General features: G+C 41.6%; 1 protein-coding gene across 2 annotated transcripts in view; it reads right to left on the bottom strand.

Annotated features, from left to right (window-relative positions):
• pvrl2l (PVR cell adhesion molecule related 2 like) overlaps nt 1-27,229 on the bottom strand; it is a 158,475-nt gene that overhangs the window by 26,567 nt on the left and 104,679 nt on the right. The window contains exon 7 of one of the 2 annotated variants that reach the window (XM_088404289.1): nt 4,806-10,134. The exons of the other annotated variant lie outside the window; for it this stretch is intronic. Coding sequence (XP_088260415.1) covers nt 9,581-10,134 — 554 coding nt within the window. The 3' untranslated portion in view covers nt 4,806-9,580. Of the gene's footprint in view, nt 1-4,805; nt 10,135-27,229 lie in introns of those variants that run through there. 2 annotated transcript variants of the gene reach the window in all.

Raw genomic sequence — 27,229 nt, 5'->3', positions numbered from 1 at the left:
GCATTAATTTTTGAAATATTTTGTGGGTCCTTTCACATTCCCACAATATCTCATCTCGCTAGATGAAACAGGCTTTGGGGACTTTGGCAGCAAATGGACAAAATCTCAAGGAATCCATGGAAATCTCTAACCAAAATTTGGTTCTTGAGAAGTTTTTGTGAATCTACTCATGTTCGACAAAATCTAATGCTTCTAGAAGCAACAAAAATCAAGGGATGAATGAAAAACTTCAAATGGACACTACCAAGCCAATGTTTGTTAAATTTGTTGTGTTTTTGTGTTGAAAACCTCCAAAAATATTTGACCCTTTCAAGAGGCCTAAGACCATCCCCATGAAGTCCTGTGAACAACCGAATAGCTCCTTTTTGGTTCTTAATTCATCCCTGCTAAGGAAAGTACTTTTGTATACATTAAAAGCGTATTGTCCAATGATTGTGCACTTAGTTGAGCATCCGGCAGAGGAAAAACCGGAAGGAGCGAGAAAACGCGGCTGGGATCCCTTCAGAGGGGCTTGTCCACGCGTTTTTGCGATAAAGCGCTTACGCGGCTTGATTCAGGAAGGAAAACGGAAAAGTTGCGCGCATCATATGTCAGCGTCGCGGTTGGCCCGGCACAAGCTCGACTTTGGGAGGATTAAGCACAAAAGCTGAGCTCAATCACTAACAAGCCTCCACCTTCTTCTCCTCCTCTACACAGTCAGAAGATGATTTGGGGATTTTTCCAATAAAAGGTGGTGGGCACAGCTTCTGCTGGGAAGAATGCAAGGGAGGACTCGAGAGAAATGCTTGGCGATTCCTCACAATGGTCACTTAGGACCGTGAAGGACACCGAGGTCCCCATTTGGCGGGTTTAATTAAAAACCATTGTCACTTGTTGCCGGGCGAAGGTTAACCACCAGTTGTTCATAAAATCAGTGGAACCGACATCTAATACTTGTTGACTTCGATTTTTCAGGAAGCCCTACTTCTATCGAGCATTTATTTTTTGGGATGACTTTTCCGCGGTGCTCCGACTTCGACCAGCTGCTACTTGGGAGTAAGTCCAAATGAGCCACAACGGATCTCCTTGACAGATGGGCAACACTAAATTGGGAATGATCATTTTGAAAATTTGCCACAAAAATGGACATGTTAGCGCCCTTTCATCACTGCTTACAGCTTTAATTATTCTTCCGACCAATTAATCGAAATTTTAGGGGCCTCAACGTGCCGGAAAACACTGCAAGGGCAAATACCATGACAGCTTCCGTCAAGGTTATTTGGCTAAATGAGCTAGGCAACATGGGTGATGTTAAGGTTTCTCGGAAACCTTTGTCTGCTCGTTTTGAGCATTGATGCTTGCTGTGCGAATGGTAATTACCAGAAGACTGCATGATATCGGTTAAACTATTGTATGCCAGAAAGATGGATACACAGCTGTGGAAACATGTTCTGATGGCTCTCAAAATGGTTCCTACTCATATTCTGCATTAGCCGCCCGCTCACAAGGAGTAAGACCTTGCCCGACCTTTTTAATGAGGGAGCACGGTGTCATTTAAGGTCTTTTTGAGGGTTTGAGTAGAAACAAGGGTGCAAGGCCAAGTCAGTGACCAGGTACCAAACTGTAGAATATGACAGGAGAAAAAAGGTGCCGCATACAAGCGGCTGAAATTTGTTTCCTCCTCCTTAGAGTTAGAAAGAGAAGCTCAGTCATCAAGGAATTGAGTCGCTGCCCCTCAATGAGGAGAGGAACCAGCTGAGGCGGCTGGAGCATCTGGTAAGAATGCCTTCTGGATGGTACCCTTGTGAAGAATTCCAGGTATGTCTCAATAGGGATGACCCAGGACTCACTGGAGAGAAGGAGTCTCTCAAGGGCCTAAGGAACCAACTGAGGCGGCTTGGGTATCTGGTTAGAAAGCCTCCTGGATGGTTCCCCGGTGAAGTATTCCGGGAATGTCTCAATAGGGATGACCCAGGACTCACTGGAGAGAAGAAGTCTCTCAAGGGTCTAAGGAACCAACTGAGGCGGCTTGGGCATCTGGTTAGAAAGCCTCCTGGATGGTTCCCCGGTGAAGTATTCCGGGTATGTCTCAATGGTAGGAGGCCCCAGGGATGATCCAGGACACGCTGGAGAGAATAGGTCTCTCGAACACCTGGGGATCCCCCAGAGGAGTGGGATGAAGTGGTTGGGGAAAGGGAAGTTTGGGTTTTCCTCCTAAAGCTGCTGCCCTCGCGATCAGAAGAAAATGGATGGATGGACCAGGTAGAAGGTATATTGAATTGCATGACAAGCAGGCATCTGACACGCTCTTAAAAAACAAGCATGCAACCTGAATGGGGGATGAGAAAATTTTCGGATTAACTCCTTTGGTGGTTTTCCCACACCTCCTGTTTGTATTGAAGCTGTCTTTGTATTCTTCTCCTCTTTTGACTTGTTCCCTTTTGAAATCTTCCAGATGGAGCGCCAAGAGAACACCCTCACCGCCGCGTTGGCCTCGTGACTGCCAAGCGACGCCCTCGGACTTGGCAGAGGTTTTCAAGCGTCAGTGAGAGCGTCAGCGTACTGAGATCCATCTTCACTTTACGTCGAAAGACACAAACCTCAAGTCACATGGTCCGGTTATGTGCGGACGGGATCATTTATTGGAAGGCTTTGAAGCGCTCCCCGCAAGACACTCTAACGAAACTAATTAGGAACGAGTGAACCACAACATTATTTACGCAAGCTTCCGTATCATTTGTGGCGAAAGACGTTAAGGGGTACAAGTGTTTTCTCCGTCATGTGGCTGATCTGGGTTAGGGTTACAGCCGAGGGGTTAGGGATAAGTTTAGGGGTAAGTGTTGAGTTACCCATGGGCTCTAAAATTTTATACTTACGGAATGTTTTAAAACTTGAAAACGTCACCTCCCTGTGCATTGTGGGTAATCTCACTGATTGCCGGCTTTCCCGCGGAGGCTTGCGTCAGACCCCGGCTTTTATTAAAATAACTTAGACGAGGAAACAAAAGTTAGCGGCTGATCCCGCCGCATGACTCCGCCGCTAATTAGGCGGCAAAAATTGTGATTCCTGACAAAGGAGCGCGGGAATCCACCAGGGAGAAGACGTGCTAACAGTAGGTGCACCAAGGAGATAAAACTGCTGCCTCACTCAGCTTTTTCTTTTTCTTATTTATCGGCTGAGAGCTCCTCAAAACTCTTAAGAAACTTGTTTGTTTCTTCATCAAAGTTTCTTCTTCCGAGGTGGCGTCAAAGCGCGCTTTGGGGACGCGGTAACACTCTTGACTTGTGTGATGATGTTTCAGCGGAACGTTCCGGATGAAACGGCCCACGGAGGATGTTGAGGAACAATCGACGCTCTTCAAGCGGATAATGGCTCCTTTTTGTGCCAGAGGATCAGCTGACGGAGGCTGAAACTTGTCGGAATTTTTTTTTTTTGACGGACCTTCCCACGCTCGCATGTGCTACCCGCAGAGAGCGAGCGTCGTGCTGATGATCACGTTTTATTCTTAGATAAGAAAAACACCTCGGAAGGAGGTGAGAAAGCCGTCATCGCCCGTTGCCTTGACAGATCCCGAAAGGCGCATAAAGCAAAGATGCTTTATCGTCAAAGTACTCACACAGCCTGATCGGAAAAATGATCTCATTTAACACGTTCAATCCAATAGATGTATTTTTACCTTTTTTTTTTTTAAGAGTCCAGACATTCAATCCAAGGTACTAATTTATATATTATTGCATTTCTTTTTAAGTGTTCGGCTAAAGGAGTGTTTCAAAATGGATGTTAAATTAAATGAACTCACTGAGTGCCGGGGACGTATTTTGACGTTTTGTTGAGTCCGGACAATACTTAAGTATTAAATCGATCCTAAAGTACATTAACTCATTATGTGCCAAGGACGATAATTCTCGTCTCTTAAAATAGTAATAACACAAATAAATCAGAAAATTCTTGCCAAATATGTTTGTTTTTTTTTCTTTTTACGAAGAAAAGCTGACATCCTTGATTAATGTTTCCCTAATTCGGTGTTTCTCAACTATACTTTGCCAGAAAAAAGAAAACCTTTCGCGCACCCCCTCAGTCAATGCACTGAATATAATTATTGATGAAAATTTTTTAAGTATACATACACATGTAGCCTTTTTAACATTAACAACAGAAAAACACAATATAAATCAACTTTCAACAACTGTTATTATTTTTATTGCGTTTATACGGGTTTTAGCTTAGTCTAAAACGGAAAAAAAGAAGCAAGTGCACCTGAAACTAAAAGAAAATGATGAAAATTATGACTTCATTGCAATTACATTCCACATGACAAACAAGCCGTTTTCATGGGATCATCCACGCCCCCCCCCCCCCCCCCCCCCAGGGGGTCCCGCCCCACTATTTGAGAAGCACTGCCCTAATTTAAGCCAGTAGAGCACTGTAGTGCTAACTATGACCATTAGATGGCAGTATTTCCACACTTACAACACAGCTATTACCTCCATCAGTTCTAACTGAAGAATGGTCGATTTGAAAATAGTTTTCCATTTGCCTGTATGAAAAATATGTCTTTGGCATTGAACGAGTTAAGCGCAAACTGCATAATGCATGTTTATGCTCAAGGTGTGTTAAAAAGGCGAATGTAAGGAATGTTGATGGTATGAAAGACGGCTACGGAGAGTAGAACGTCGTCGGCTGCTCGGGGAAATGAACAAAGACGGATGAATGGATTCCTTTTTTGTTTTCTTGAAAGTCTGCTTGAGAATCAAATAAAAAGTGAAAGAGGACTGAGCCGACGCCTTTCTTTTTTCTGCGCAGGAAATAAATTGTTCGGACTCCGATTGTGTTCTGTCTCCACTCTCTTTTATTGATAACTCTGACACAGCCCTTTTTTTTTTTCATTTTTTTAGAACTCCAATGACCAAAACACGTCACGTAACACCTCACATTTTATTTTCTACAAGTCACCATTGTTGTAGTTCCTCCGTAATAAGAAATGATGCGTTACCTCCTGAGACTTTTCATTTGCGTCCACTCTTGTGGACATTTGTTTTTGTTCTACATCTATTGAATCATTGAAACTACCCTAATAAGTCCCGGTGTCCTCATTAAAGGACATTTTGGTCTTTTGAATGATATCTCATTTGTTTTGTTGGGATCACATTACTGTCTTGCGTAGACATGACGGACACAACAGTGGACACAAAAGAATAGGCTGGGTCTCAGGAGGATATAGAAATTAAAAAACGTTACGAAAGGAGAAAGCAGCAGATGAACAAGGCAAATGTGTTATGCAAATGAGGCTTGATTTACACTGCAGGTCCAAGTGTCCGATTCCCAATCCATTTCGATCAAATGTCTGCAATACTTCCATGCACAGTAGCTTTCAAGTGACACATGACAGCGTTCACATTCACAGAACACTTGAAACAACCCGTACGCGCGGAAGCACAAATTGCGCATAAATGACACCAGCGTCAACACGGAAGTAAAGAACAATTCACAAATACCAAATATTTTTTGTTACATAGCACTGAAAGCCTGTGTTGAGTTTTCCCTCCATTGAGGTAAAAGAGATCAAACTCCACATTGTCATGGATTTAATAATGGCCACATCTCTAATGTAACATTTAAATTCTATTCAATATTCTATACACTTCTAATGTTGCATATTTACATCAAATGTAACTGTGTTATTTGGCTGTAGTTTAGATTTCCAAGTAATTTCATTTGGAAGCTAGACGCTAACACCGATTAGCATGTATGTTGCATCTAGTTAAGAAACACGTTGGTTCTCAACCCAACCTTTTTTTTACAGATATACCCCTCGTGAAATATTTTTTCACCTTGTGTATTTAAAACAAGCATAAGCGTATTTAAAAAGTATTTAAAACAAGCATAGTTTAGAATGTCAGCACACTAGCTAGAAGCTAACGCTAATTACCATCTAACCCTCCAACTCTTTTTAGCAAAACAAATGGTGTACAAACACAGTGGTTCGCATCCTTTTTTCATTGACATACCCTGGTTAAATATTTACGCCCTAACTAGCGCAAAGTATTTTTGGACAGAAAATAACATGAGATTTAAAACACTCGAAAGCCCAGTATTGACATTTCGATCTATGAAGACGACCAGCGAGCTAATTGGCAGCTATGATTTTAGCTCTAAATCCCCTGTGAACTGCCTTGCCACGCCTTATTTATGTAACAATATTAGCTGTTCACAGTCGATTTAGGATGCGCGCTAAAATCCTTCCTGCCAATCGGCTCTCAGGTGGTCCTTATCGGTCACAAAGCCGAATGGCTCTTCTCTGGGCATTCTAGTGTTAAAACTGTGTCTGATTCTAAGAACGTTCATGTACGTCTCCGCAGCGCTCTCTCACTCACAGCCACAAGCCCAGTGCTGGTAAAAATCATGAAGAGTTGTTGCCAAAACGCCCTGACTCCGTCGATGTAGAATGACGAGCGGGGGTGCAGTTTTAAGCAAACGTGACTTCAATTGCGGCTGAACAAGATCGAGTATTAACAGGCTGTAAGGAAAGTGGGAGTGTTAATGCGGTACTTCGTGATGGGCTTTTGAAGAAAAAAATAAAAACGCAATCCAATGAAAGCAAGGCAACACTGTATACTGTTAAAAAATATTCACATACACCCTGAAGCGCCTCCACGTACCCTATTTGAGAACCACTGCTCTAGTACACGGCATTTGTGCCTCTAAACTCCACTCGCACTTGAGAACAAAAGAAAACATAATTGAATGACTTGAAGCATGCAGTGTAAATCCAGCCTAAGTATGCAAATGCCTCCGACATGTCGCTAACTAGCAACATGCTCACATTTCAAATCTGCCTAACAACAATGGACCTCATTCATTAGTTGAAGAAAATTTGGTCCGATTCGGAAAAGTGCAGAATTACATTGCGAGTTTGAAAGCCAGATGGCCGTGGTGGTTAGCATAATGCTAATGCAGCGCCGCTTTCGCTCACTCAAGGACATGAGCCAGCAGGGAGCTGAACAAGCACCCACAGGGGGTGAGCCAGTCACTCCGTTTGTGCACTCGGATCCCATTTAGAAATCTTGGATTTCTAATGAGGCAGGAAGTCTCGTTAAATGTCCCGCGCCCAGTTTTGCTGTGATGTCATATAAGCGCTTTCCAAGTACAAAAAAAAATATTAAAAGGACGACAATGCTTGTGTAATTAAAATCCTAATCCTAAACATACGCAATTACAACGCTCAGGCACTCATTGCACCCACACCACACGCACGAGCCTGTGAGGATTCTGTCGAGTGTTCCTGGGATTTGTCGGAACAAATCCCAGAAAAAGTATGAAAAAAATCCAAGAGGAATAAAAGCGACAATCTTATTGAAAAGAGGATTTGGAAAGAAGTGTGTTCCAGAGAGCGGCGCCGAATGAGGTTTGCTTGTGCGGGGTGTGAAAAACAAAGACGCAGATTGGCTTTTCTAAACACCACGTGGTTATCTGCGGCTGCCGATAAGCCGGCCGCCGTGTAAATAAAGACGCGGGGACGACATGAAGATGGACGCCATAAATAGAGCGGCATGGACGGAGGACAAAAAAGAAGACGATCAAAAAGACAATTGTCTGAATGGTGTATTTATACCCATTCCCGACTCCGAGCGGAACTGCTGAAAGTGCTGCTTTTCACCGATACACGACGACGACGACGAGGACGACAACAGCGACAACATCGAGGCTAGCGAGACGACACCCAGTAGATAGAAGTTGACGCACGCTATTAACCAGAGGTGGGAGTAAGTCACATACGTGAAAGTCCTTTGACAGTCTCAAGTCCTAACCCTTCAAGTTTCAGTCCCAGGAGACGGCGAAAATCAAGCCGTTCCAGTCCACACCCTTATGCAATATTTTGACCATTTTTGGGTCATTTTCTTGCGTATCATTCTTTCAGTATTTTAGCCAAAGAGATGGCAAACTCCTGATAGTGTGAAGACTTTTTGACATGGTGTCACCATCTGGGTGAAATTTCAGCTCCCTAGTGTTTTCTTTCAATGCTTTCACTTAGATGTGACATGTCTTTGATGTAGAGATCGCAGGATTGGGCAAAATACTGCACAAGGGTTAAATTTCATGCAAGTTGAGTCATTGCGAGAGTTAAGTCATGAGTTAAGTCATACAATCTATCTCAGTGATAAATAGGGATGGGATATAAAAGCCATTTTTTTCAGAAATAAAGACCCTTTAATTTAAGGGTTGAGGCCCCTTAAAATGTCTTTATCCCATGTGATTCTCTATCAGTACTGACCGAGAATTTTTAAGTTGCAAACCTTGTATGGTGACATTGTCATTTACCAGATTTGATCAAAAACATAATCCCTGTATCCAAATGTAATAATCTTCAGAAATCCTTCCATACCGGGTTCATGAAATAGCCCCTCCACATGAGGGCATTCTGATGCTTCTCCATGGTGTGCGCGCCACACAAAAATTCGATTTATTTTAAATAAACAAAACGAATAGCCCACACGCATATCCTGAAGAAAATCAAGATTTTGAAACGTAAAGGCGAGGCTAAGTCGAGTCAAGACTCAACTGAGTGGTTGTGTAGACTGTCCTAGTCAAGTCTCATGAACACTGAGCCAAAGTTGAGTCTTAACTCAAGTCCTAAAATCGGTGACATCAGTCTGACATGAGTCAAGTTACGTGACTTGACTCTTTGCCTTTCACACATCAGCACATACGCACATCTTGGAAACGCAGATTTTGGAACGCAGAGGCAAGATTGGATCAAGTTAAGACTCAAGTCTTTTAAATACCATGTCAAAGTCAAGTCGAGTCTCAACACTTAGCCAAGCAAGTCTGAGTCGAGTCAAGTTACGTGACTCAACCTACCTCTGGCATTCACACCACATCAATCAAACATTAGCACAAACGTGTATTTCGAAAACGCAGATTTTGAAATGTAAAGGCAAGACTTCAAGTTGAGTCAGCACTAGAGATCAAATTGAGTCATGTAGCTCAAGTCCTAGTCAAGTCTCATGAATCCCAAGTCAAGTCCTAACACCTGTGACTCAATTCTGACTCGAATCAAATAACGTGACTGGACCCACCTATACCATTAACACCAAATCAGCCAAACATGAACACACACGCATATCTTGAAAACGCAGAGTTTGAAATGGAAAGGCAAGACTTTAAGTCGAGTCAAGACTCAAGACAAAGTTGAGTCATGTTGCTCGAGTTTTAGTCAGGTCTTTTGAATACTGAGTCAAAGTCAAGTCAAGCCTCTCAAGTGTAAGCCAAGCAAGACCCAACTTCTAAAACCGGTGACTTCACTCTGACTCGAGTCAAGTAATGTGACTCGACCCACCTCTGCCGTTAACACGATAGCAGCAACACGTTAGCAAACACGCCTTAGCTTCTCGCGAGAGGCCCACAAATGAAGGCAAGAAAGCGTTTCTTGTTGTATGCAGATGAAGTTTCCAGCACGACCACTCGCAAAGCTCAAGGAACGAGAACACAGCGACAAGCGGCGTCCATTTTTGAAGCGTTGATGTGCTTGTCCGGTCACTTTTTGACGTGTTCTGCCGTTTCGGTTCAACCAAACGTGTTTGGCGTCGATTCCTTCGCCGCTTCACACATAAATGGCCGTCCGGGAAATAACGGAGCCGTCCCGCTGAGACTCCATGTCGTCATCCAGGTACATGGCTTCCCCGTGGCGATAGGCCGGAGGGTTCCCGGCATCGAATCGGTCGTAGCACTCGTCCTCCTCCAGGCTGTCGTCAAACTTCCTCCTATCCGCCTCGTCTAGGAGGATGTCGTGGGCCGAGGGCTTGGCGGGATGGTGGTGGAGGCGGCGGTGGTGGTGGTGGGGGTGGAAATCATTGGCCTTCTCCGTCAGAGTCCCGGTGTTGTCGCAGCCCTCGCGGTACGTGTACGCAGGCCCGTTGTTGTTCTTGCCCTCGCCGCCAAAGAGAAGACGAGCCTTGTTGCCGTAGTCGGCGCTGTTGCTGCCGCCGCTCCCACTGCCGCCCGCCGCCACGGAGTCCACGCCTCCGGCGCGTCGGTGCTGGCGCCGCCCTCGGGTGACCAGCACAGCTACTAGCGCCACAACCAAGATCAGGGCCAGGAGGGAGCCGATCACGGCGCCCGCCACTACGCCGGTGCTGGATGGGTCCTCCAAGGCTTCTGCAGAGAGGATGGAGGGGTTGGAAGGAAGGATGGAAAAACGGGTGGAGAAGAAGAAAGAGGAAGTTGGATGGCAGCAGTTAAGGATGTGGGGGCGTCCTGTTGGCTCATTCCATGGAAAAGGTGGCCACCAGGCTGGTGAAAAATCATTAGGGTAGGCCTCAGAAGTTCAATTGAGGCAACTGGACTCATTGTGTTTCTTTTCCATCAACAACCTTGAGTCCTCTTGCCTCGATTCAACTTCTCCAGATTACCGTGGCATGATTGATTGGACGCATCCGTCAACAACTACCACAGTGGCCATGACCGCCTCTAGGGACACGCCCGCACAAATAGGAAGACTCGACAGCTAACATTCAGAGCTGAAGAAGACTTTCCCATCAAATTCAAAGCATCTTCATCAACCAGGAACCGTCCGGTCGCTTCCGTTCATCTTGGGGGACTTTCTGCACTCCTTGTGGTGGTCAAAGGCTAGGATCAGGCTGACTGGACCGCACGTGCAAACAAGCCCAAGCGAGCCGTTTGCTTCTTTACCTCCGGTTGGTGTGAGCCAAGTTTGCCCCGTGGATGCCGACGCAACATAAAGGTAACTTGCGCAAAAGTCAACACGTGCTGCACAAACAAATGAGAGGCTGTATCAAAAACGCTGCTCAAAAATGAAAAACAATTCAAAAACAACAAAAAATACAACAACTCTTTTGCATGTGACATTCAAGAACGTGGTTGGTATTCACATCTGAAATCTGGACATATTGTGTTTACTTAGTGTGACATTCACATCAGCATATCATATTTTATATGCATGTAATGTTGCGACATAGCCTTGCTCTCTATCTCAGTTCAGTTCACATTCAGTTGGAGTGTAGTCAAAACCATGTCACCAACCAAGACTAAGACATCATCAAGACCAGAGAGGGGTATCATGACAGAGACTTTTGGGAGTTGAGACCGAGAAAGAGCCTATTGAAGGTCAAGACCAGGACTATTGGAGGTTTAGACCAAGACAAAACTGAGACTTTCGGAAGTTGAAACTGAGACACGACAGAGACCTTTGGGGATCCAAAACATAACTATTGAAGTTTTAGACCGAGACAGGACATAATTTGAAAGTTGAGGCTGAGACAAGACAGACTTTTGGAGGTCAAGATCAAGAAAAGACCAATACTTTTCTGGATTTTGGCCATGACAAAACCTGAGACTTTAACGGTCAAGACCAAGGATACTGGAGGTTTAGACCGAGACAAGGCCGAGACTTTAGAGGTCAAGACCAAGACTATTGGAACTTTAAACTGAGACAAAACCAAGACTTTTTCAAGTTGAGACCAAGACAGAGAATTTTGGAGGTCATGAGCAGGACTATTGGAGGTTTACACCAAGACAAGACAGAGACCTTTGAAAGTTGAGACTGAGACAAGACAGACACTTTGAAGGTTAAGACCGAGACCATCAGGGATTTAGACCAAGACAAGCCCAATACTTTTGGAAGTTTAGACCAAGACAATACCAAGACTTTTGACTAAGATAAAATCAAGATTATTGGGGGTTTAGACAGAGATAAGACCGAAGATTGTGGCGGTTGAGAATGAGAAAACTGGGACTTTTTAGAGGTCAAGACTGAGAAAAGAATAAAACGTTTGGAAGTTGACATTAAGACAAGGCCAACGGTTTTAGAGGTTGAGACCAAGACAAGACCAAGACTTTTGACTAAGATAAAATCAAGATTATTGGGGGTTTAGACAGAGACAAGACCGAAAATTGTGGCGGTTGAGAATGAGAAAACTGAGACTTTTTAGAGGTCAAGACCCTCCTGGCCCTGATCTTGGACTTCCAAAACGTTTGGAAGTCAAGACAAGGCCAAAGGTTTTGGAGGTTGAGCCTGAGACTAGAACAAGAAAATTGGAGGTTATGACAGGGACAAGACCAAGATTTTTAGAGGTCAAGACCAAGACTATTAGAGGTTGCATCCAAGACTTTTGTGGTTTTAGACCGTGACATAATCAAGACTTTTGGAGGTTGAGACCGAGGTTAGACCAACACTTCACATATCAAACACACACAAAACCCCCAAAATGACCAGTATTCTTTTTTTTTATTATGTTTACAGCAAAAAAATTCCGATCTGAATATATTGACGATTTTTGTTCAGATTCACCTCTGTGTGTATATTGCATTTTTTTATATGGTGTCTCCGTATGGCAGATTTTCACCTAACGTGGGAGGGTGTGCAACATATCTCCCCATCATGTCTGATGCCGTCACTTTGTGTACCTAAAGGAGGGTCCAGCGAGTGCACATCAACAGCCACCCACGCGCGCACATCCAGAGGGGTTATTTGAAGAAAAGTAGCGCACAGCTGCGCCTTCAAAGCGCTGCCATATTCGCCGTCCCTCAAGCCCTCGCTGTCTGATTCTTCCCAGTAGCCTCATTAGACGCCGGCACTGGCTTCCGATGGCGGGAGATTTGCACAAGTGGATTCATGCTGGGCTCAAACACACACACACACACCCATGGTTTTTTTTCTCTAGTAGTGGGGACACCCTATTGACATTATGTATTTCATAGCCTCAAACCTTATTCAGATCGCCTAACGCTAACCCTGAACCTAACCTAAATCCAAATACACTCGAAAAGCAAGTCTTGACGCTCGAAAAGAGCGATGAACTTGTGCGGCCTAACAAAAATGGTCCGCGAGTGGGCGAGGTCCCCACAAAGTCAGTAAAACCAAAAAAATCATTTTTGAAACAACAACAAAATATATTTTAAAGTTTTTGGTTGCTATTCATAAAAATTGAAGTTTAATATTTAATTGAATCATAACTATATTCTTTTAAACTCTTGATTGGTCTTGGCATTGAGATAAACCGTCTTTTAATTTAATCAAGAGGTAAATTTCTCCATTCTTCACAAATCATTTGCAATTTGCACAAATCATCTTTATGCTTAATTTCTGATTGAAAAGCTTGACTGACTTAGTTGATTGTTTTATTGACATTCCCTTTCGCGCAGCTCCATCTAGTGGATGCATAACGCAACCCCAACCACTACTGTAGCTTCTATTCTATGCACCTTATAATGCGGTGCACCTTATATATGAAAACAGTTTTAAAATGGGTCTTTCTTTGAAAGTGCGCATTACAATATGGTCCACCTTACACTGCGGAAAATAGGGTAGTCTAACATGTATAAAAAGAGGCCTAAATGTCCTCCAAAATGTCCTCACGATGTCAGCAGAAAACTCAGCTCTCATACACAATCATCATCTTTATTAATGCTGTTGTCGGCGTTATCATTTGATGAGGATCTGCAGTCATTTGGCCCACATGAAATTCCTTCCTGCCAACCGTTTGAGTGGCGTCCATCTCCGCATTGACTTGCGGCGCCACGCGGGGGTATGCATCAAACATGAACTGGTTTTCATTTCCCCAAAATATCAGCTGGATGTGTGTATGCGTATGAGTGTGTCCCCTTAAGTTTTGACCACATGGTGGGGACCAAATCCTTGGTTTGACTGTTTGCGGGGACCTTTTACACTCTTGGTGACCATTTTGGTTGACCCCACAAGTTTAGATCACATTTTGAGGGTCAAGACGAGTAGGTTTGTTTGGGATGTCCCCACTAAGATAGAAAACGCCCGTGGGTGTAAGTGGGGGGATAAGTACATGCAGAAGGTGGGAAAGAACTTGGCGGGGAGCTGTTAGTTCAAAGCAGCTGCAGGAGTACGAGAGAGAGAGAAAGATTCAACTAATTAGATGGAGTTAGAAAGCATAATCAAGTTCCAAATCTAGATCAAGTTAGTCAAGGAGGAGAACTGGAACTATCATGCAGAGATAAATGGAGTTAGTAGGTAAGGAGAGTAAGACAGATGATGGCATGTCAGAATGAATTAGACGGAATATGTAAGGAGAGAAAACCATTAGCAAGTAAGCGCAAAAAGACGGACATGGAGTTAGCGAGCAAGAGAACTTGGTGGAGTTAGAAAACCTCACTCACAGGCAGCCGTTTTAGAACTCCGCCATTTTTAAGACCTACAAGTCGTTGTGTTCAATCTCACATCTAAAAAGGGGCATGGCTGCCATCTACTGGTAAGTGAGCGTCAGTAAAGTTGTTGCAGAGATTCCAAGAGCGCTAAACATAAAAACCTAATGGAAATAGTGAGCAAGGTAAAAAGATGGAGATGTAAATATAAAAAAAAAAAAATGGGAGTTAGTAAATAAGAGAAACGTTTATAGAGTTAGTAAGGAAAACATGAGATACAAGATACAAGGAAACTGTGGCGTTAGTAAACAAGGAAATATTTAGCCGTAAGGAAGACAAGAAGCGGAAAAGAAAACTTTATACACCATTTAAATAAGGAAAACTTTACAGAGTTAGTACATCGGGAGATCAAAGAAGTGAAAAAAAGGGATCTTTTAAGGAATTATTAACCAAAGAAATCAAGACTGTGTTAGTAAATAATGAGAATGAGTGCAAATTGAGTTTAAAATAAAAGAAAATCAATATGGAGTAAGTACGGAGAATCAAGAAGAGTTAGACCGTAAGAATGAAAAATCACATGAGTTAGTAAGGAAAACAAAATGGGGATAGTTACATAGGAAGACGAGAAGGAGATTAAGGAAAAAACATATGAATATGATAGTAAGCAAGGAAAAAATAGATCAAGTTGGTCAGTAAAAAGATGGATTTAGAAGGACAAGATGGAGTTAGCTAGTAAGAAAGTAAAACAAGAGTTAGTAAAAGAGAGTAAGGAAGCCAAGATGAAGATTAAGAAAGAAACATAGGAATAAGATAGTAAGAAAAAATGAAGTTAGGAAAGAAAACGAGTTAGTAAGTCAGTGAGAAGACGGATTTAGAAGGACAACATGGAGTTAGCAAGCAAGAAAGCAAATTGAGTTAGTAAGTCAGAAAGAAGATGGATTTAGAAGGACAAGATGGAGTTAGCATGTAAGAAAGGAAAACGAGTTAGTAAGTCAGTAAGATGATGGATTTAGGACAGAATGGAGTTCGCAAGAAAGACATGAAAACGAGTTAGTAAAAAAGGAGTTAGGAAGACAAGAGAAAAATAGGATTGCGCGAGTAAGTAAGAAAAATAGATGGTTAGTAAGGAAAACGAGTTAGTAAGCCAATAAGAAGACAGATTTAGAAAGACAAGATGGCGTTAATAAGAAAAGAAAACTAGAGTTAGTAAGAGAATAAATTAGTCAATTAAAAATAAATTTGTTTATAAGTAGAATGAGATAGAGTTAGTAAATACGTAAGAAGACCAAGTTGGGACTTAGTACGTGTGAAAATGAGCCGGGAGGAGTCTGCAAAGAGGCGGGGCCACGAGGACAGGAAGTTGACGTCTTCTGCGACTGACATACGACGTTCGGACGACAACTGGGCTTGGCCCTTTTTGCCCTCAAAGTTATTTATATTCACACAAGATTTTTTTTTTTTCATATTTATGATGAATATTTCCCAGCATCCTTCACACGGCGGCGACGGCGACTGAGTGATGGCTTCCCGCGGTCGCCCGGCGACTCTTTTAATCAAGCGCTTCCGAGCATTATCCGGTGCACAAGCGCCTCAAAAGCTCCGCAGCGCAATGGAGCCATGAAGGAAGATGATTGGTCGTTAAGTAGGATGGATTCTTTGTTTTTCTCTGTCTGGGAAGCGTTCCATTCCGCTCTGCCATTCAGGCCACTTCATTAGGTACGCCATCAAGTGAGATTCAATCGAAAATTGCGCCTTCACCATGATGACACCGCGGCCGGAGAGGCAATCATTCAAAAAACTTTTGCTATTGCGAGCGTAGTTTGAAGTGCGGAACTTTATTGCGGTGTCATTTTATGTTCCCAGTTCATCTGAAGCCAAACGTTCTCCTAATGTCAAGATGATTAAGATGGCGACTGAAGATGATAATGCAGTTTTCATTTTATCGCGTCATGAATGACAATGCGCAACCGTATCAAACGGGTAAAAAAGGCATACATGGTGCCTAGAACACAATTTGGCAAGAGGGCGCTTCATGTTCCAATTAATTTGCTCTTAATTTAAAAAGAAACATATTTTGTTCCTGTCACGACATTAAGAAACATTACATTTGTTGATATCCGCAGAAAAAGTAAAGTTTCAAATTTCCAGAGGGAACTTGCACCCGCTTTACATAACTGCTGGTTTATATGAAGCTCCTCAATATACTTCAACGGAGTTTTGGCACTATGACATCACGATATGGCAGCCAAGCACACCTTTTGGATAAATAAAGCTCCTCTACTCATCTCAACCCAGTTCCTCAAGTTCAGGATTCCACACAATTATGGTCACTATTATGGTCAAAATGAAGCTGCTCAATTGACGCTAAAAAGAGTTCCTTGAGACGGAGAGCCAAAATATGGCAGCTAAGCACTACTTTTGTCTAATTAAAACAATTTTCTAATTAATCCCAAGTTGGTTACAAGCCATTACTAAAGTCAAAATGAAGCTCCTCAACTAACTGGCCCGAATATAGGTCCTTCAGATGAAGAGCCACAAGATGGCAGTAAAACCCCATTTTGGCTAAATTAAGATCTGATACTCATCTCAACCTAGTTACTTAGCACCATAATTCTACATAATGGCAACAAGAGACTACTATGGTCAAAATGAAGCTCCTCAACTGACCCTAAAAATAGTTCCGGAGATGAAGAGCCAAAAGATGGCAGCTAACCACCACTTAACTAAGCAAAACTCCTCTTGTCATCTCAACCTAGTTCCTTAGCATTATAATTCCACACAATGGCAGCAAGGCACGAACAACTACAGTCCAAATGAAGCTCCTCAACTGACCCTAGAATAGTTCCTTGACAAGAAGAGCCAAAAGATGGCAGCAAAGCACTACTTTTGTCAAATTAAAGCTCTTCTACTCATTTCAAGTTCATTTGTTGACACCATAATTCCACAAGATGGGTGCAAGACATCGCTACAGTCAACATGAAGCTCCTCAAATAACTCTAACATAATTCCTTGGGAGGACGAGTCACAAATAGCCAACAAAGCACTACCTTTGCCCAAATTAAGCTCCTCAACTCACCTTAACATAGTTCCGAGGCACAAAAGATACAGAAATCAAAAATTTTTAAAAGGTTTTGTCCATCATTGAATATGGTAATCCAAGATTTATGAATGGCAACTACACGGGGCAATGACGACACAATCTAGCCGGCGTTTCCGAGAGGTTCAAAGCGGGGAAGTAGGCCATATTTTTTTTTCCCCAATGGCGGCAGGCTGCCTGCTTAAAAAGCAAGGCGCTGATAAACGTGACGGCGAGAGTCAGGCAGGGGAGCTCCTATCACTCGCCGCATTAGCGTCATGTACACCACGCAGATTAAGGCCTCCGCTACGGCACGGTACGGGATAAGCTCCGGCGCAAGATTTAGCATGCCGCCGCGTAGAAACTGAAATACAACAAATACAATTCAAGTCACGTCAAGCTGCTGTTCACTTTTAACGCGCGCACACACACACACACACACATAAACACACACATGCAGGTGGGAGAAAGTCTCGTGTACTTGTCATAAACTAGTCTCAAGTCTCAAACTTCAAGTTTCAAGAAAATGACTGAGTCAAGACTAGTGCAAAACTGTAAATGTAAAGATTTGCTTTGTGCTACTTCAATAGTGCAACCCACGACTAATGCTAATACTAATATACTGTAAATATACTGTATAAAATATAAAATGTACAATATGTGTATTGTGGGACCTTGAGACTAGTTAGACCAGCTTACGATTAAATTTACAAGAAATAAAAGGGGGTGGCGTCAAGCCGTTGGCTGGTGTTCCAATTAATTTGCTCTCAATTTGAAAAGTGTTACATATGGGTACACAGTTAGACCTGCACACTAAAAACGGAATTAAAAATACCTGCAAAACGCTGTTAGAAGACTCACATAGCCCCGAAATGCATTCTTGTACTCGTACCCGTTTTAGAACCACTGCATTAAGATGTAAACCAACAATAAAAAAGAAGGTCATATATTCTTTATCCTTTGGGTAGAACGACTTATATTAGTTTCTGTGCTGAGAGGAATTCAGGCGCTATTATGAATTCCATTTGAGTTTAAGTGAGGACACGCCCTTTTGCAATAGAACCTCTGCTACCTGTTTTTCAATATAGAGTTCAATGTATGTTTTTTTTTTTCTACACAAAGTAGAACTAAGTATTAGCAAATATGTACGCTTCACAGATCAAATATGTACGCTTCACAGATCTCAAAAGTGCATTAGAAATGCCCCACGAATGTAAATGTGCATTTCAACAAAGAATCCTGAGTGGTGAGAGATTATGCGGCAATTTGATATCTGAATTATTCAAGTCAGCAAATGTTGTTTACATGTCTGCAAAACAACCGGAGCCAATAAATAGAAAAATGATATATTTACAGTTTGGAATGATCTTCAACCCACATTATCATAATGCGGTGTTTAATCACGCCGCTAATAAAGACGCCTGAATCAGCATGCAGCTTGTCTTTATATCTTCGTCAACACACACATGCTCCATTTCCCTCCGTTTTAAAGCATCCATTAGTCAATAGGAACGAAGATGGTTGTCACAGTCTCTATTTTACGTATAAAACGGCACCTCGACATACGGTAAAACTGATTCAAAAAATCTTTTTTGTAAAATTTGCTAGCTTAATGCTACACATAATTCATAACACCATTGACCAGCTAACAAAGCTAGCATTGACGTTCTTGAAGTTATAATCCTTAAGTATACAAAATATATTCTTTAAATTCACCTGACACGATTAAGTGTACAAAAAAACCCCCACAAACTTAAAAATACCCCAAATGATCTACATTTTTTAATCATTACTTTTTTATTTGTTAGCATGAATTAATAGTCAACTATTTGCTACATTACTCCCTCTGGTAATTTACACACAACCTCTAAAACAATAGGAAATACATGTTTCACAAAGGTTTGCTAGCTTAATGCTACACATAAAACATAATACCATAGAGCAGCTAACAAATCCGGCATTGAAAATCTTGACATTTTAATCATAGCTTAATGCTACACACTATGCTTAACTTCATAGACACACTAACAAAGCTAGCATTGATAATACGGAAGTTATATTTGTTTACCATCTGCGAAAAATAACTGCGGCATATAAAGACATTTTGTTGAAATTTTTTTTGGGGGACATGTCTGAATCATACTGCACCCTGGTGGTCAAAGCCCACTCACCAGAAGTGAAGCATGAAATCATACACTGACAAACGTTCGTTTTCATCATTCTATTTAACTCACTCAGGGTCTAAAATTGGCTGTTACTAAATTACGGCATGGGTATACTTTTGTGATGCACAATACCATCGAGTGCATGCAGGGTTAGCGTTAGCGCAGGTAACAGTGGGCTCCTCTGATATATCCTCATTCCACTGGATCACACTCATTAAGTTTTTATGGACTTTTTTTTTACAAGCTGACAGTAAAACGTCAACAAGAACATGCATGCAGGGAGCACCTGGAAGCCTCTTCTTATAAAACGGCCACCAACCAAGCTGTCATTGCTGTAAAAGTTGCGAAAGTCCCTAAAAGAAAAATATCATTTTTGCAGACAAAAATAGATTATTTCTTTTTAATCTTATATGCAATAGTGTTACAGATGCCTCTCCACAATTTGTTTGAAAGTTCCAATCTTCGTATGTAGTGTCTGTATTTGTATTTGGTAAAAGCGAAAGAAAAATCTGCGAAATTTACAGAAAAATTATGTGTAACAAAGTAGCACTGTTTACCCAACAGGTGTGAAACTCGAGGCCAGGGGGCCAGATGTGGCCCGCCACATCATTTTATGTGGGCCGCCGATGCTAATTATGACTTCAAGTTTCTGGCTAAAGTACCAAATTTGCAAGTTGTCTTTGACTTTTACAATTTTTTGGGTGAAACAACAAGCATTTTTCCTTCCCAATTTAAAGGGAAAAATGCCTTCCTATATAACATGTTTATGAAAACAACAACAAAATAACTGCCTTACTATGGTCGTTAAAAAACAAACAAACAAACAAAAAAAACAAACACATCACAGGTGTCAAACTCAAGGCCCGAGGGCCAGATCTGACCCATCACATCATTTTATGTGGACCGCCGAATGCTAATTATGACTTCATGTTTTTTGCGATTTGTCTTAAAGTTTTACAAATTTTGCAGTGAAACAACAAACATTTTTTTGTTACCAGTTAAATAAAAATGCAAAAACAAAACAAAAAACTTACATGGTGAAAAAAAATGTATTACATGTATTACATACCGCCATGCCCCCGTTATCCTTCCATCGAAATGAAAACGTGTCTCAAAGGCTTTAAGCTAGCAAGAACATTAGCGCTTCAATCATCCGCAACGTCCCGCTGACCTTTCCTCGTCACGGCGGCGAGGCCATTAAACTTTATGTAGAACATCCTCTCATTGAAGAGAAAAAAAAGGTCGAGAGCGTCGGGATGGGCCCAACGTCCCGTGACCCTCTTCAGCCTGCCCGCCGGGGTGCAATTCCGCAAGAAAAGCACACTTGGAGTGGCGAGCGAACTCCGGGAAAGTCGGATTTAATCAAAAGCAGATTGCCACTTGCAGACTGAAGCACTTAGGCGCCGCCGGCCGGACCGTGATTACGGCGACAAAGCGCTAATGTGACGACGGGAGGCTTCCTTGCGCGCCTCGGCTAAAGCGGGGGCCGTCACCCCGACGCTTTTTCACCTCAGAGTACTTTTTCAGCTTTTAGTAGTAGGATTTGGATCGCCCATTTTGTCACTGAAAAATGTCTTGTTGTCTTGGAGACGTAAAGGAAATCTCAGGCGCTTCTTTTTAATGTTGTTATTTTTTTACTTTTGTGCGCATACACGTTGAAACTTTTCCTAACTTTGTAAAAGCTTTTAAAGGTGTAATAATCAAAAGTTATTTATGAAAAATTTTTTCCTCCAACTCAAATTGTTCAGATTGTTTGGAAATTGTTAATATATTAAAATAAATAAAGTAAATAATAATGAACAGAAATTCACCCGAGACATGGCAAAAACTTGGCACACAGGGCAACACAGCTAACTTACTTGCTGAGTGCAAACCAATGAAAAAAAATGAAGCCTACTAAGAACCAAGCACGTTATTTTCTTTTGAGCAAAAATTAGCAGTGAAATTGTCATTTTCATCCATTTCAAATCAGATTTATTCCAATCGGATTTTTAAAAATGGGTCTCAATTACAGCTAGCACGGTGTATATTCGGAATCAGGTGAGAAACTCAACAGTATTTCACACTGTTAAATAATATCTTAAGGTGAGAAAAGCAGAGGCTTTTGTCATGCAAATACAAGGGAAACATTGCCCCCTGGTGGTAAGATAACAAAGTGCTTGATTTGACATATACGTTAGCCGGCTTTTTAAATGTTAATCGTTGCAGCACCAAAATCATCTGTATGTTTTTTTTTTTTCTTCTTTATTATGCATTTTTTGGCTGGTACGACGAGTGATGTATGAAAACACTATAATCTGTTTTATGAATAAACACACTCAGAAAAACCAATTGCAATTGCCGTAACTTGAAAAAAAAAAACATAAAAGAAATTTAAAGATTAAACGTCCACTTTTTGGTGCCGAAACCTTAAGTGTGACTTCAGACTGAATCGACACACACAAACACACACAATAAGCCATCCTGCCACTAAAACGTCAGATAAAGACTTTGGACAGCCGTGGCCGAGCACAACAAACAAAGTATTGAAGGGGAGCAGAGGCTCGACCTGAACAAAGGACTTCCAAACAACTCTTTTATTTTTACACTCCACTGCAAAAAAAAAAAAAAGCCATTCTTCTTCTGCGCAGATATATGAGGCTCTTTACGCGGCGACCCATCATTTCCAGACCACTTTACAGGTCCAGCCACACACACATACACACACGTTGGAGTAAAAGTAATTTCCGCTGTTTTTAAGCAGTGAATGCTTCCAACTGTGAGGATTAATGGTCCCCTCTTCACCTCTTTGGAACTCTTTGTCAGAAAACGCCACCTTCCATGTGTGCGCGAAATACTTTAGAAAAAAACAGTGCAGTCTTATTCTTATATACAGTTAGCTTTACCAAGCTAGCATGAGCAAAGCAGTAGTTATTATGGCATGAGGAACAATCAGACAAAAGGGTGATTCTAAAACAAGCTTTTTTTTGCCTATGCCATGAAATGTGGGCGGGGCATGACGTCAAATCGGAATGATCGTTTGCATTGTGAGAAAATATTAGCCCAAAATTAGTTGGCTTGATAGGGCTGATGCCACTAAACATTTTGATTCGACGATGTTATGACCCTTTCAAAGTCAGCCCAAATTGGGCGATAATAAGGCCAGGCTAGTGAAAAATCCGGAAGTCTCCTTTTCCGATAACGCTCGGCACCGAAAGAGTTAACGAAGGCAGTCAAAGTTACCGTATTTTCCGCACTATAAGGCTGCACCTAAAAAAGCTGTTGATGCCCCTTATAATCAGGTGCGCCTTATATATGGATCAATACTGAGATTGGGATTCGTAGATGGGGAATGAATTAATAAAGTATCTTTACCCTTGTGTGTTTACATTTGGACAAGGTTGGTCATATTGATATTGAGTTATTATGCTATTGAGAGTTTTGAGTTATTATTTCAGTTATTACTTTGAGTACTACTATATTGAGAAAGTCTTAAATGTCATTAATTGTGGGTGCGCTTTATAATCTGGTGCGCCTTATATATGGAAAAAGTTTTAAAATATGTCATTAGTTGAGGCTGCGCCTTATAATCCGGTGCGCCTTATATATGGAAAAAGTTTTAAAATATGCCATTAATTGCGGGTGCGCCTTATAATCCGGTGCGCCTTATAGTGCGGAAAATACGGTCCTTGATTGAAACCCATACTGAAATGAACAAACAAGAGCCTTTCGTATGATCATTTCTCATATTTGTATCCCTAAAAATGTCTGGACGTTTCCCCAAACAGCCGCTTAGCTCCTCGCTAACATACGGGCGAGTCCGGCGTAATCCTCGTGAGATTCTTTCCAAAATATTCCCTCCACGTAACGTACGGAGACTGACTGTCACGGGAAGAAGTATTTAATTCAAACGTGTGATGATCCATCATCTGGATGTGTTACCTACACACGCACACGTATGAGATGCCTAGCGTGGGTTCAGTGGTTTAATGAACATTATTGATGACCGGGCTTGAGCGAGGCGGCTGTAATTAGTGTGATGTCTCTCACCTACATGTCTGTGGCTTCATTAATTCAGCGCACGTGCATGCTTGGATTCATGGACACAGTCACACACGCCCACTCACGCACATTTACACGCACTGCCCGTACTGGACTACGTATTGTATTTCCAGTCTTATTGTGCCGATTGGATGCAGAGCTCCGCCGTTGATGCCGATCAACAAAAAGCAGCCATCAGCCGGGCCCTCCCGCTGGCCCGGTCTAGTCCGACCAGCCTCCCATCTGCCGTATGCCCCCCCGGCTCCATCCATCCATCCCGACTGGCTCTTAAACGCTTTGCGGTCGCGTGAGTCATTTCCAAGTGAATCAGGAGCACTGAGTGGGAGTGGGAGGAGGAAAAGGCCCGGGAGAGTAGGAAAAAGGTAAAAAAAAAAAAAGCAAAACTTGAGGTCAGGATCCACTCAAACAACATCCCAGAAAGCAGGATGAAGCACTTCTCTTTACTCCCTCTAAAAGTCCACTCTAATGGCCAAGGCAAGCTCATTGAAATAGAAATCGAGCAAGATGGCAACTAAGGAGCATGTACTTTCAAGTAGAAATTGACCGACAAGCTTTTTTGGGGGCCGATACCATCATCGGTATAAACGATACTTAAAAATGATATTCCCATCAGGGAATCAAGTCATATTGCAGTTAAATTTATTTTTTTTAATAATACACACCCCAACACTCCATATTGGGATCTATGTATATCATCGGTAAATCTGTGACACCCCCCATTAACAGCGAAGTAGGGGGGATCACTCTATAGTGCTCTGGTAGTTACTGTTAGCATAGCAAGCATAATAAAATAAAAAAAATAAAAGTACCCGGCATAGGTTTCCGAGAACATGATGAAACGCCGACCTCTGCCAGTGAGCGACAATGACGGATGATAACCCACTTTTCATCAATTCTCGGTTTGTCTTTTTGTTTCTGTAATATTGTTATTCATTGGTAAAATGGTCAAAATCCATTTGTCAACAAAACGAGCGTCCAATGGCGTTGGACCATCCGTTGGTCTCCGATGAACTTCCCACCCCTGCTGGCGAGTGGCAAACCATTGACAAATGAAAACCCATTTCTCTTATCTTTTTTGCATAGTTTGTCTTTTTTTATTTTTTTTTAGGTCATTCGACTTCAAAACTGGCGTCCATCAGTGAGAAACCAACAAGCTGTCCCTGAGAGGTGACAGATTGTCCAACTCTGCAGCAAGTGAAAACACAGTATGGCAAAAAGTACAATTTAATACCGAAAATTCCACCGATTCTCTTTTGGTGGCCTTCATTTTGACAGTGCGCAAAGACTACCTTTTAATACTTTAAAAAGCCTGCGGACACAATGAATAAAATACTTGGCATGCATGGAATATAATCCAAGATCCAGACGTCCTTCGAAGATAATGATAAAAAGACGTGTATTTTTCAACTTGCACACAAAAGGAGATGCATTATCTGTCCAGTGAAAAGCATGCATCAAAAGTTTATGATTTTCTTTTCTTTCCTTGCTAAATTTTGAATGCTTCGGATGGACCATTTAAACTGTTTTTTTTTTTTTTTTAATTTTAAACCAGTGTTTTAAGTGGGCCTGTATGCAGTGCTACAGTACCAGCACTTTGAATTTCTCTGTTGAATTTCTCTCTTGTACTTTGTGATACTCATACAACTCATTCACTAATAAAAAACAAAAAGAGAAATCAAGCAATTAAAATAATAAATAAACTAATTAAAAAAAATAGAAACACACTATACATTTAAGATACGGCACAAGAGTTCGACATTGGCTCGCCACCAATGGGAGTGTTGATGTCTCGAAAAGTGCACAACGGTGCATTCAAATGAGTTCAGACATTGCAAACGCAGGCAGAATCTATGTATTTACATATCGATTGATTTATTATTACGTGAGATATATTATCAATTTAATTATTACCGTATTTTTCGCACTATAAGGCGCACCTAAAAGCCTTAATTTTTTAAAAAAGCCGATGGTGCGCCTTATAATCAGGTGCGCCTTATATATGGATCAATATTGGGATCCGTAGATGCAGAATGAAGTGATAAAGTAAGCTTTACCTGTTTCTTTTGTGTGTTTACAGTTGAACAAGGTTGCTCGTATTGACATTAATTTATTATGCTACAGTTATTATTTGCATTATAATTGTTATTACTTTGAGTATTACTATATTGTGATTGAAAAAGCTTTAAAATATGTCATGAATTGAGGGTGCGCCTTATAATCAGGTGCGCCTTATAGTGCGGAAAATATGGTAATTAAACAACTTAATCTGAATAAAGGGGGTATATATATATATATATATATATATATATATATATATATATATATATATATATATATATTAGGGAGAGGCTATTGAAAAATCCGTGGAGTTAGAACACTGTTTAAAGCTATATCTAAATGTTTTACTGTTGCGGAACTGACCAACTGATGTTGTGCAATCTTTCTCACGTTTTCATATTATGCAAGTTCTCCAAAACGGTTGGTGGGCAATTCACATCCACACAAAGCGCCGTCATTCTGGGAGCCAATTAAGGTGCTTAAAAAGCTCGGGTGCCCAGTTGCAACGCCGCCACAAAGCGGATTAAGCAGTGAAATGGGAGCAGTATAATACCCACTTGTGCAGCTGTTAATGACTATGTCCAGGACATATAATGCAAGCATAACGTGGCGCATACTGTACATCTGTGTGCCGGTAAGCCGCTAAACCTACCTGGCAGCCATAGCAACACCATGTCGGCTAGCGAATTACACGATTCACTATTTTTATGCGCCTCTGAGCGCTGGTAAAGTAGATTTTGGAGAGTTTATAATTATCGGAACGTCAGCGTGAATTTCCATTAGCACACTTATGGCAACTCACATTATATACCGTATTTTCCGCACTATAAGGAGCACCTAAAAGCCTTAATTTTTTGAAAAAGCATATAAGCAGTAAACAGCTGCGCCTTATATATGGATCAATATTGAGACTGGGATTTGTAGATGGGGAATGAAGTGATAAAGTAAGCTTTATCTTTTTCTTTTGTGTGTTTACAGTTTAACAAGCTTGCTCATATTGACAGTTATTATGCTATTGAGAGTTTAGAGTTATTGAGTTATTATTGTTATTACTTTGAGTATTACTATATTGTGATTGAAAAAGTTTTCAAATATGTCATTAATTGAGGGTGCGCCTTATACTCCGGCGCGCCTTATACATGGAAAAGGTTTTAAAATGTGTCATTGATTTAAGGCGCGCCTTATAATCCGGTGCGCCTTATAGTGCGGAAAATACGGTAAATTGAATAAAATGAGATGAAACTAGCGTACAGTGATCCCTCACTACTTCCCGCCTCAACTATCACTCTTAAAAACTGTTTTTTTTTACATCCGGCATCTAAATAAGATCGCAAAAATCTACTAAACTCCTAGCTTTAAGTCTGAACGATAAATGTGTGGAACTTCCCGTACATGTGAGGAGGGCTGGGGTGCGGGCAGATAGAACTGAGATGACTTTCATGCAAAAATAGGTGAGGTGCATTGGTGTAGGGAGAATTTACATTGTGACCTGCAATGCAAAAATGGGCGGGGCTAGCACTGTGGTTTGTGTTGAGCGTTAGGAGCCTCACTGAAAGCACTCTGCTATGTGTTGAAAAAAAAAACAGTTAGTACCCCAAAAGACACTGTTATACTTCCAACCTGCACTTAGGAGATCACTAGGCATGGGAAAGAAATGTACGGAGGGACTACTGTATTATTTTCTGTACCACAAGGCACGAATAAAAGCCCATCATTTTCTCAAAAATCAAAAGTGCGCCCTAGAATTCTTTGCACCTTGTTAGTGCCTTGAGTAAAAAAA

The sequence above is a fragment of the Hippichthys cyanospilos genome, chromosome 21 (assembly GCF_059441005.1).
Source record: "Hippichthys cyanospilos isolate Australia breed blue-spotted pipefish chromosome 21, RoL_Hcya_1.0, whole genome shotgun sequence".
Classification (NCBI taxonomy): domain Eukaryota; kingdom Metazoa; phylum Chordata; class Actinopteri; order Syngnathiformes; family Syngnathidae; genus Hippichthys; species Hippichthys cyanospilos.
The sequence above is the reverse complement of the archived record's forward strand: the minus strand, read 5'-3'. Positions and strand labels throughout refer to the sequence as shown.